Here is an 11,560-nt window from a genome sequence, read left to right on the forward strand (position 1 = left end):
ACTCTTGCTCTGGAGTTGCATGTGTGCTGAACTAACACTTCCAGAAGCAGTTACAGTGTTAGTAGTAAATGTACTGCACCACTTTCAGACAGCAGTATACAATACAGTAAATGACAACAACAGGCAGGATCAATGTGGTATGTGTTCGCTACATAGCAAAAGTAACCATTAACACGGCTACACAACTTAATGCATCTAACGAGTGGGAAAATAAGAAAGAGCCGTTAATAATTCAACGTACAAGCATATCTTTAACTCCAAAGACGGAATTTATTAGTTAACTTTCCATATATGATTTAAAAGCTCGAACAAACAATATGAAAAACAGTGTCCAACACATCATTTCAGCTCTCTAAATGCAGACATATGACTCACACACAAAGTAGTAAATAATTATCGACTGCTGCTGCGGTTGTTGTTTTTCATTTTGAATCACTTTCACCTGGTGAGCATTTCAGTTACAGACGTTGCTAATGTTTTCTTTTCCATGAGTCCACAGTACTTTTATTCCCAGTGGACACCTGCTTCTTGTCCTTCATCAGCTCCTCTCGAGACATGGGCTCGATGATGGCGCCCAGCTGGGTGACCACCTTGGGCTTGCTGATCTTTTTAACAGTCTGCTCCGAATTCCAGGTGCGGCCCAGCGGAGAGCGGATGGTGCTCTCAAACTGTGCTTGGTTCTGGAAGGGAAAGGGCAGAGAGTTCACCTGGTGGACGCTGATGGAGCTGTTTCTCTTCTCTGACATGATGACACTGGGCAGATGTTGATCTCTCCTGGGTGGAGGCGGTGCCGTCTTGATCTTGAACCTCCTGCGTTTGTTGCGGGAGGGCTGGAGGTTAGTCCCTCCCCATTCGCCCCACCCAGGAAGCGTCAGGTCCACCACCTTAGGCTTCCCTGCGTCCTCCTGCTTCCTCTTGTCCTTAAGGAAGTCTGAGACGACGTCATCTCCAGCAAAGGCCTCTTTAATCAGCCCCCTCTGGTCCAGCTTTTCATCCGAGTCCTCAGTGTCCTGGATGATTGGAGCGAGTGGAACTTGGATAACTTTTGTCTCTTTGGTGAGAACTTCGTTCAGCTCGATCCCTCTCTTCCTTTTTCTGTTTTTGCCTTCCTTTTGAGTTGCAGAAAGCAGGTTTTCTGTGTCTGGGGGCTGAACAGGTGCTTCAACAGCAACCGACTCTTCCTGACTGAGGAGCTCCATGTCCTCCAGAGTCCTGATCCTCACCAGCCCTTCCTCCAGCTGAGCTGAAGTGTCTGTGTGGCTGGCATCTGCCTCAGCCTTCTCGGCTTCAGCCTCCGGACAACTGTCTGCTATTCCTCGGAAAAGGCTTGTGAACTCTGACAGCTCCTCTTCCTCTTTGTCTGATGCTTCTGGATCCTCTGCTGCAGATTCATTCTCCTCATCGTCCACAGATATTACAGGTGCTGTGTCAGTCTCCTGACCGTGACACAGTTTCCTCCTCCTGTCAAACTCCCTGAGGAGTGCTTCCTCTTCTGTTTCCTCAACCTCTTCCTCATCCTCTTCTCCAGCTGTATTTCCCATTGCTCCAGGTTCCTCCTTTACAAGATCCACAGTGTCACTTATTTCTTTTTCTGTGAGATCTTCAGAGAGCTTTCCTCTCATCCAAGGATTGGAAAAATCCAGCCCTTGCACTGCATCATTTACAAAATCAGGCAGCACCTCTTCATAGACCGCTTCCTTCTCCTCCTCTCCATCATCATTATTCTGCAAAGTCACCAGCTTCTGGGTCAGCTCTTTGTTCACCTCCAGCTGCTGCTGCATAGCTTTGCGAGCCCCCTCATCGTATTTGGCCATAATCACCTTTGACTTGGCCCACTTGCCACTGTTCTGGTGCTTCAGTGACATCCTCTCCTGCATCCTGGCCAGCTCAATCTTATTCAGCTGCTCTAAGGCAGCAGCAGGGTCTGTCTTTACCATCTCATCAAACTCCTTCAGAAACTCTTTACGCTTGGCCTTGTTCTGCACTTTGTGGTATTTTTTGCTCTTGATTTTCCTATCTCTCCGGGCCTTGGCCTCATAGTAGGACTGCAGAGCCCGGGCTTTCTGCAGCTCGGCACGTCGGATCTTGGCCTCTTCCAGGCTCATAGCCCTCATTGAAGCCTCTTCGGCAGGGGTTAGGATGGGGTCATTGATAGGCTGCTTGTTGGCAGATAGAAGGGCAAAGATCTCCTGCTCGAGCGGGGTTTGTGCCTTCCAGCCAGTCACCACCCTCTCCATTGGTTTAGGACCAGGGGGCTCCTGGTTCAGGGGGAAGACCAGCTGCTCGGCCCTCTGGTTCTGTTTGATGATGCCTTTCCACCGGGTCACTTCTGTGGCTGCCTTCTGGAAAGCCACATCTCTCTGGATCCTCTCACTCTCTTGTTTGCTGATAGGGCACTCAATGGTCTTTTTAGTCCGCTGCAGGTTCTTCAGCTGCTTCTTGGTCTTGGCTGGGACAGCGGAGGTTTTATCCATGGTCCCGATGAGGTCCGACAGGTCGATTTTGTCGCCCTGTCCCTCCGCGTTGACAGTAAACTCAGACATCTGGACGGCCGCTTCGGACCTCTCTCCCAGCTTTTTCTGCCTCTTACCACCGAGAACGCTGATGGCTTCCAGCAGCTTTTGGCGTTTTCGTTCATCCTCGCCGCCGTCCTCCTCCTCTTCTTCACTAGTGATGTTTTCATCTGCTTTACTTAAATCCTCCTCGTCGTCCTCGTCATCGTACATCACATTTGGCCTCACGTCTGTGATCTTACCCGTCACCGTGGAGCTCTTCTTGAGACTCTTTTTACTCACTTTCTTCTTAGAAACTTTAGCCATGCTGGAGTTACCACTGCCGAAGTGGAATAGACTGTACACACGTGTGCCGTGAATTGAACCGTTGTTGTAAATGGCCGCAACGTGAGCAGAACTGTCGCAAAACATCTCCTTCCCTTTTTTTTCTACTCTCTCTCTCCCCCTCTGTATTGAAAAAAAAATACAAAAAAACTTTGAATTTGTGTTGCAAGACTAATATCATAAATGTTAAGTATTTCGCTAAATGTATTTTGTAATAATATGTATATGATTTGTTTCTTCTTCTGGTCAGTGGCTTGTAACTGTTTGTAATCTCGGTGCTCCCTCTGCTGGCTGAAAATGCGCGTGCATGTTGTGTTGTCTACACGGTTGTGCTCCTCGTGACATTGTCACGGGTTTAAAACACAAACTATGATGTCAAATACCAAATAAAAATAACAAATGTTATCATTTATATTTTTGAGTGTAGCTGCATTCAAGTTTAGGCGTGAATACTAATGAACATTAGACTGTCACGTGTTACGGTCATGTGACATTATCAACAGTTCATCATGGCGGCGGCTTCGTCTGTGTTCCACAGAGTGAGAACTGGGTCTAAATTAGGTGCCCAGTATGACCAAGAAGGGAACCTCATTCAGGTAAAGAGGATTTTAAACCATTTACACTACACAGCAACGAGGCTTTATGTTGTAAAACTGTGTATAACGTTATCGTATATGCCGACAAATAACTTGGAGGCTGGTACGCTAATGGTGGAGTTTACGGTCGCTAAAGCTAACGTTAGCTTAAAACAGTTGAGTTGGAATTTGTATGCCATAGAGTTTTATGTGTGTGTTTTGCTCCGAGGTGGAAACCCGAGAGGATGAGGAGCAGAGCGTCAAACTGGCAGAGATCTTGGAGCTCCTGCTGGCAGCTGGATACTTCCGAGCACGGATTAAAGGGTTGTCAGCTTTTGATAAGGTACACATAGGACCTGAAATGACTCACTTACTTACTGTCACGTGTGCTTTTCCAGTTGATAAAGATACAAGTTTTGCTCAACTGTGAAATTAAGTACCCATACATTGATGAGTTAAGGCAGCTTCACACAGTAGACAGTGCTGCCATTGAGTTTATTCTCTCCTTTTCTTCTCTTCAGGTGGTCGGTGGTATGACCTGGTGCATCACCACATGTAACTTTGACATTGATGTGGATCTTCTTTTCCAAGAAAACTCAACTATTGGCCAGAAAATGTAAGTGGTGTTTCAGCTGGCTAGTTGTTCCTGAAGGCCCCATATACACTGTGTATTATTGAGCTGTCCTATATGAACGTTGACAGGTTGGAGAGAAGTGTGGTGGAAGTGCTTGGCCATCAATCCAAAACAGTGTTGCTAGATGGCACTGTGAGACATGTCCTGGTGGGCGATTTAAAGCTTCAGCAACCAACGACAGAATTAAGTAAAACAAACTCTGACATTGTCAGAAATTTGGAACCAAATTCTTAAAACTGGACGACGGCTACAACCAACATCTACTAAACAACCAATCAGAATGTGGCATGATTTGATTCAGAATATACTGAGTGATACAATAATGTAAGATCCACTTACTGTAATACTGTATAATACTGTCAAATAAAAATACAATACTGTAAATTAAAAATAAAGAAGCACCAGCATTTTGACCAATGCTTGAAAACATGAGAGCAGTGAAGATCAATGACATACATCGATGATGTGTGTGTGTGAGGTTTTCACAGTGCAATCACCGTCTGAGAAAACATCACGGTATTACATTATTATATTTATTATTATCATTATTATCAGTTGCAATGGTCCTTAATGGAATGAGAACATAATGATAAACAGTTATTTAATAAAAAAAAACTGAAAAGAATAGCATGTGACTATAATATGTTATTTAACTGAAGCATGCGAGTGTACATGTTAGCAGCACTATAGTGTGTTCAATTAACTACTAAATGAAAAATAACATCAGTTGAGAGCTTTTAAAATAATTCCCTATGATTATTAGCAATTCACTGTAGGTGCTGCTGTCTGTACCTTTAACTCTCACACACACTTATGTCCGTTTTTATCAATACTGTAGATAAGTAAATGTACACCATTATACCTTTCATAATATATATGAAATGATATATACCGTTACAACCCGTAGCTGGAATCATTGTAGAGAAAACATTGATTGATTAAGTGATCAGAATCAGAAAGCCTTTATTTGTCCCATGACGGGAAATGATGTTGTTACAGCAAAGAGAGTAAAGTGACGAGTATTAAATAGAATAAAAATACAGTAACAGTAATATAAGTACAGTCAGTGTAGTTGCAAAAGTTATAAAAAGTGAATATTGCACAAGGCATAGATAATTGCACACTGTTGGAATAGACTTTATCTGCACAGTGCGGACAAAGTGTCCTGGAGGGGGTGGGACATGTTGTCCAATAGAGATGACAGCTTGGCCGTCATTCTCCTGTCTCCCACCACCTCCACAGTGTCCAGCGGGCTCCCCAGGACAGAGCTGGCCTTCTTCACCAGTCTGTTCAGTCTCTTCCTGTCAGCAGCCGAGATGCTGCTGCCCCAGCAGACCCCTCCATGATGAGTGCTTCTTTCTCTTTGCAGAGCTCTGACCGAGAAAATAGTGTCCGTGCTACCCAAGATGAAATGTCCTCATCGCCTGGAGCCCCATCAAATCCAAGGGCTGGATTTTATCCACATTTTCCCGGTGATCCAGGTTAGATAATTCATCCTCAACTGACACAAAGACTTTTCATATTTGAATGTTCAACATCAAATGGCCATTTGCTTAGAGCATTTGAAAATAGTAACAATGACAAAGTGACAGTAATTTACTTATGTGGTGTCTGTTTGTGATTTGTCTTCAAACTGTTTGTGTCCTCCATCACACAAAGGTCTGTTGTCTAGGTGATTAACTTACTGTAGGACTTCAGTATCCACTCATAAACGTGTTGTGTTCACATGCTGTTTTGCCAGAAAATCCTTTGCAAATGGCCGGCCCAGTGGATGGTTCAGAGTTTGTGGAAGATTGAACTGTACAGAGTGCCTTCTGGTTTATTTTTGTATCAGTCGTGTGTTTTGTCTCCTGCCAGTGGCTGGTGAAGCGAGCCATTGAGACCAGGGAAGAGATGGGCGACTATGTGAGAGCCTACTCCATTTGTCAGTTCCAGAAGACCCACAGACTCCCAGAGGTACCAGTCACAGAGTGAAATCCAGTCCACTTTAGAGAGCATGAAAGAAATCCCCACTTTGATTAGTTATTAGAATACTGGAACATGGTTAGGTACACAGTTTGTCTGATTGAGGAACTTAGGTGGCATTAAATAATGACTCTAATATGCCTGAAAATGTGAGTTGTTAGGAGTGATAGTACTTAAACATAACATTTCCATCTTCTCACCCTTTTCTGCCACTAGCACAGGCTTAATAATCAATGCATAGTAAATTGAAGTCAGATTAATGAAATATTAAGTTTAAATAATGAGATACTAAGTGATGCTTAGTAAAAATGATGCAATATTCAAAATTGCAAGACTGTAAGAAAGTCAATGTTTTTCTTGACCTTGGGTTTCGATTTCAAGTAAAGATGCTAAAATACAGCAGCGTTAACACGGACCCTTATATTCCGCTTTTATCAGCATAATAACCTCATGAGAATGTAACCACCTCAAACGGAAGAGACTGGCCCGATTGGAAGGAATGTTTTTATCTAGTTGTTCAATAGGAAAATAAATGTGTTGCAAGTCGTCTACAAAGGTAAATTGTTTCTTTTGTGTCTGTTTTAAATTGTGTTTGTTGTGTTTTCCTTGTTGTGCTGTAGCATATAGGCAAAGTTAAAGGTCCAGTGAATTATTTAAAGTCCATGCAAACAGTTCTAGAATCTCTAATCAGAATGATTTCAATCTGGTTGAAGAAAATTGTCTGTGTAACCGCGTTCAGTATTAACCCCTCACACTTATTTTAACAGTATTATGCAGGTGTGTGTGTGGTAGTAATTTTCCTCCTTGGTTGGCGGTTTAACATGTAAACTGTAATGTTGTACGGCTGTATTACATACTCGTCATCCTGTGGTCTAGGATGAAGAGTTCCTCCAGAGGAAAGATAAGGCTGTGAGCGCAGTTCTGGATGTATTGGTGAGTTGCTACACCCTCAGGCATCACATACATTGAATGAATTATGTCCCTTCTTAAATGGCAAAGTAAAATCACTTACAAATGATTAAGATAACTGTTGTACTACATGTTTAGAAACAATAAGTACAAGTAGATTCTGAGTTTTCCAACTGATCCGTTTTGATTCCTATGCCCTGAATGAACCCTGGTGTTTTACAGGAAGTGTACAAACCTCAGAGGAAGTACAGGAGGCAGAGGGATGCAGGGGAGCTGCTGGATGAGGAGTCCAGAGTTCACTCCACTCTGCTGGAATATGGAAGGTGTGTGTGTGGGTGTGGGTGTGGGTGGGTGGGGACCTGAACCCCGGTCATGTGCTTAAATCCACACATCTCATGTTTAGTTTCTTATCTGTCTGACATATTGTTTTTTTCATCCATTCATCCCCACCTCTGTGCTAGAATGTCACAATGTCTCCTGTAAGTACTGTATGAGCGTGTGAAGCCTTCTTTTTCTGCAAGCTTCTACTCCCAGCACTGTTTGTGGTTGAAAGTGTCAGTCAGAGATTGCAAGCACTTCTCACATACTGTATTTTTGGCATGGTGGATGCAAACTGTGTTGCTGTTTTGATGTACTAATGTATTTATTTATTTAATCTGACAGTTCTGTCCCGAGGGGGCTCTTTATCCTCATGTGGCATGGTGTATTTGAAAATTCCCTTTTTGGGGGAGCAAAGGAAATGGTTACTTTATTTTCACATTTTAGTTATGTGTGCCTTCTTTCCTCTCTAGGCGTTATGGATACAGCAAACAGTCCAAACAAGACAAGGTAGCATTTCATGTCCTTTTTATCACTGATCAGGGCTATGCAGTTCGATTTTAGTGTAGTTCTTTATATCTACTCCAGCATGTACTGCTCCTTTTCTTTAGCGTGTGCATCCTGTCTCCCTGCTCTAGGGGGATGAGAGGAAGGCTTTGCTGAACAGTGGCTCTCAGGCAGCGCCCCCTGGGATGGCAGAGGTGTCAGAGGAAGAGGACCTGCAGGCAGCGGAGGAGGTGAGCACTTCATACAGTGAGTGCATAGCACGTGGAAGGAAACAATACATCTATTACAAATACAGTCAGGTAGCAGCAAACGGAGTAGGGAGAGAATACAGTCAGGTAGCAGCAAACAGAGTAGGGAGAGAATACAGTCAGGTAGCAGCAAACGGAGTAGGGAGAGAATACAGTCAGGTAGCAGCAAACAGAGTAGGGAGAGAATACAGTCAGGTAGCAGCAAACGGAGTAGGGAGAGAATACAGTCAGGTAGCAGCAAACGGAGTAGGGAGAGAATACAGTCAGGTAGCAGCAAACAGAGTAGGGAGAGAATACAGTCAGGTAGCAGCAAACGGAGTAGGGAGAGAATACAGTCAGGTAGCAGCAAACGGAGTAGGGAGAGAATACAGTCGGGTAGCAGCAAACAGAGTAGGGAGAGAATACAGTCAGGTAGCAGCAAACAGAGTAGGGAGAGAATACAGTCAGGTAGCACAAAACGGAGTAGGGAGGAGGAATACAGTCAGGTAGCAGCACAACGGAGTAAGGGAAGAGAATACAGTCAGGGTAGCAGCAATACCGATGGTAGGGAGAGAATTACAGTCGGTTAGCAGCAAAACAGAGTAGGGAGAGAATACAGTCAGGTAGCGTCAGCAACGGAGTAGGGGAGGAGATAACAGTCAGGGTGAGCAGCACAGAAAACGGAGTAGGGAGAGATACAGTCAGGTAGCAGCAAACGGGAGTAGTGGGAGGAGGAATACAGTCAGGTAGCAGGCAAAACGAGTAGGTGAGAGACAAGAAAGACACAAGCATTGAAATTACAATTTGAATTCATCATGAATTAAAAATGGTCTTACTTTTTACTATACCACAACATAAACATGATGTGTACACTAAAATAAAGAAGGCTAGAGAAAATACAGGAAGATTTTTAGACCAATGAGAATTAATAAGTAAATTAAGTGTAAATACTAATTAAGGCGAGACACTACAGGCAAAAACATGTTTTTCCATGCACTGGTCAATTTCAGTCTTCTTTCAGATAAGAGGAAAGAAAACATCCAAACTACACATTCAGGAGTTTATTTTACTAACTTTGTCTATTTGTGTCACTAAAGGTTAGTGTTACATAATGCCTCATTTGCATATTTAAATATAACATTTCAGAAAACTTGTAATACAAAAAGTAATGTTGTGTTAATGTCACATTACATTTTTACATCACAGTTCATTTAGCTGACGTACAAAATGTGCACGCAATCATGGAGAACTCTGAACAGCAAGAATGTTGTAATGAACTGGGGAAGTTTCATGGTGATTTATATTAATTAAATGTTTACACTATTCACATGTAGTGTTTTAATAATCATAAGAACAAGTAGTTACTTACTGTGGTTTTTTACAACTAATGGCTTAATTGCTTCATAATGAATTCGTCAGTTTATAAAAACTGCAGGCGTGCGTATAAGTATTCTGCTCCACAGATAAACTGGACCTTAAACATTTCCTGCCTTAAAATGTGATGTAACTGTTGTTTCCTCATAGATGCAAATCAAAACCCTGATGACGAGCATGGCTGCCATGGCAAATGAAGAGGTAGGTGAAAGCCTGTACTCTGTCTCGTTCTCTTTCTTTTTATTACATTACATTTAGTTTAGACTCATTACACCATTTTGGAGCCAGGATAGCAGGCGGTTTTGTTTGAGGGGAATCTAAGTCCCACTCGCAGTGAGGGAGCAGCGAGTCAATGGGCCGATGCACAGCGAAGTGAACGTGCTGGGGTGTCTGGTTTGACCATGGCCTGGATGTAGGAAGAGGCTGATCCATTCACAGCACGGTAGGCCAGCACCAGAGTCTTGAAGCAGATTGGGGCCGTCACTAGTAACCAGTGAAGGGAACGGAGGAGCGGTGTAGTGTGGGAGAACTTGGGGAGGTTAAAGACCAGTCGGCTGCTGCATTCTGGATGAGCTGTAGAGGTCGGATGGCACATGTAGGCAGTCCAGCCAGGAGGGAGTTGCAGTAGTCAAGGCGTGAGATGACAAGAGCCTGAACAAGAACCTGCGTCGCCTTCTGAGTCAGTAGGGGACGTGTCCTCCTGATGTTGTACAGAGTGTGTCTGCAGGAGCGGGTTGTTGCAGCGATGTTGGCACTGAAGGACAGTTGGTCGTATAGTGTCACACCCAGATTCCTTGCAGTCCGAGTCGGGGAAACAACAGAGGTGCCGACGTTGATGGTAAGGTCTTGGATGGGAGAGCCCTTCCCCAGAAGGAAAAGGAGCTCGGTCTTTTCCTCTGTTGACTGTTTAGAATGAAATCACCACATTACTCGGCTGCTCAAACTTCACAAAGCTCTTTTTTACTTACAATAATATGGATAACCTTAAGCTCCTTTTTCTTTTCCCAGCATGCCTCTGTCTTCAATATTATCATTTAGTTCAATCAGTTGTCAATGCTCTGTTCTTTTAACAACTTTTTTAGTGATCTGTTAATTGAATCTTTTTGTCCCACTGCATTCAGTGTAAATGCACTAACCCATACATATGAATTGTCCAATTGTTTCTGTGCTTTTGTGCAGGGGAATCTGACGGCAAGTGCAGTGGGTCAGATAGTGGGACTGCAGTCTGAGGAGATCAAACAGATGGCCTCTGAGTACGCTGAGAAGGTGAGTAACAATCAGTGATGATGATGATGGACCATATACTCTTATTATAAGCTGGTACCCCCTTTTCCAACACCCCTTTGGGAAAATACTTTTGAAAACACACTTTCACACTAGTCCTGTTACTATTACTCCTCATCCTCAAAGCCTTTCTTCTCATTAAAGTGAAGCATGAAACATTACCATAAAGCAAAACATGTGTAGCATGTGTCTCAGTCACAACTCTCACTCCGTCTTCTGGAGCTCCTCACCTGCTCGACAGATGATTCAGTCCACATCCTGTTTCTCAGTTCAAAAGGAATCTCTAATGTAGTGAACACGTAATTGTCTAGTCCTGAATATAAAAGACAACTCTCAGTTTTTCAAACTTAATTTCTTGAGATTCAGGCCAGTGGTCATGTTTGTACAGTGATGCGGCAGACGGTAGCAGGTAATACTCCGAATACAGTTCATATAAAGATGCTGCTGTGTATTAACGGTACAGTTCAACGTCTGTTTTTCAAGATTCAAAGCATAATGATGATAATAGTTATCATGATCCTACTGGAAGGAAGAATTTAGACATCTAATAACAAGCTTTGTGCTACTCTTCCTTTTAGTACGCATGTTGTTGTTGTAACACGCTGTATCTCCCATATGTTCCTGCAGCAGTCGGAGCTGTCTTCAGAGGAGCGTTCCGAGCGCTATGGCCCGCTTCAGCAACACCGCAGGGCAGTGGCCTCACTCAACAAACAGATCCAGCAGAAGACTAAACAGCTGGAGGAGGTCAGCAGTTCTGCCATGCAGTGTCAAACACAATCTCTTGTATTTACTTTTATAAATGTGTATATTTAGTCTAATGACATGATCCACATGTGGAACATAGGGCAGTGGACCTCTTCTAGAGTAGATAATACATGCAGTACTTCTATATTATATATTTATATATATATATATATATATATATATATA

The 11,560-nt window shown here is 43.2% G+C and overlaps 2 protein-coding genes across 2 annotated transcripts in view; one reads left to right on the forward strand and one right to left on the reverse strand.

Annotated features, from left to right (window-relative positions):
- Nucleotides 1–246: 246 nt before the first annotated feature.
- LOC115026116 (U3 small nucleolar RNA-associated protein 14 homolog A) lies at nt 247–2,924 on the reverse strand. The gene has a single exon (XM_029458753.1). The coding sequence runs from the start codon at nt 2,922–2,924 to the stop codon at nt 471–473; it is 2,454 nt and encodes an 817-aa protein (XP_029314613.1). The 3' UTR covers nt 247–470.
- Nucleotides 2,925–3,210: 286 nt separating this feature from the next.
- ccdc93 (CCC complex scaffolding subunit CCDC93) overlaps nt 3,211–11,560 on the forward strand; it is a 16,168-nt gene continuing 7,818 nt past the window's right edge. Inside the window, exons 1-12 of the mRNA XM_029458755.1 lie at nt 3,211–3,433; nt 3,642–3,755; nt 3,934–4,028; nt 5,416–5,527; nt 5,904–6,002; nt 6,888–6,944; nt 7,143–7,243; nt 7,712–7,748; nt 7,877–7,975; nt 9,497–9,547; nt 10,526–10,612; nt 11,258–11,374. Coding sequence (XP_029314615.1) covers nt 3,347–3,433; nt 3,642–3,755; nt 3,934–4,028; nt 5,416–5,527; nt 5,904–6,002; nt 6,888–6,944; nt 7,143–7,243; nt 7,712–7,748; nt 7,877–7,975; nt 9,497–9,547; nt 10,526–10,612; nt 11,258–11,374 — 1,056 coding nt within the window. The 5' untranslated portion in view covers nt 3,211–3,346. The remainder of the gene's footprint in view (nt 3,434–3,641; nt 3,756–3,933; nt 4,029–5,415; nt 5,528–5,903; nt 6,003–6,887; nt 6,945–7,142; nt 7,244–7,711; nt 7,749–7,876; nt 7,976–9,496; nt 9,548–10,525; nt 10,613–11,257; nt 11,375–11,560) is intronic.

Source organism: Cottoperca gobio, chromosome 21 (genome assembly GCF_900634415.1).
Source record: "Cottoperca gobio chromosome 21, fCotGob3.1, whole genome shotgun sequence".
Taxonomy (NCBI): domain Eukaryota; kingdom Metazoa; phylum Chordata; class Actinopteri; order Perciformes; family Bovichtidae; genus Cottoperca; species Cottoperca gobio.

What these genes read in the sequence shown, in the direction of transcription:
- LOC115026116 (XM_029458753.1), bottom strand. Translation starts at nt 2,924, where the DNA reads ATGTTTTGCGACAGTTCTGCTCACGTTGCGGCCATTTACAACAACGGT.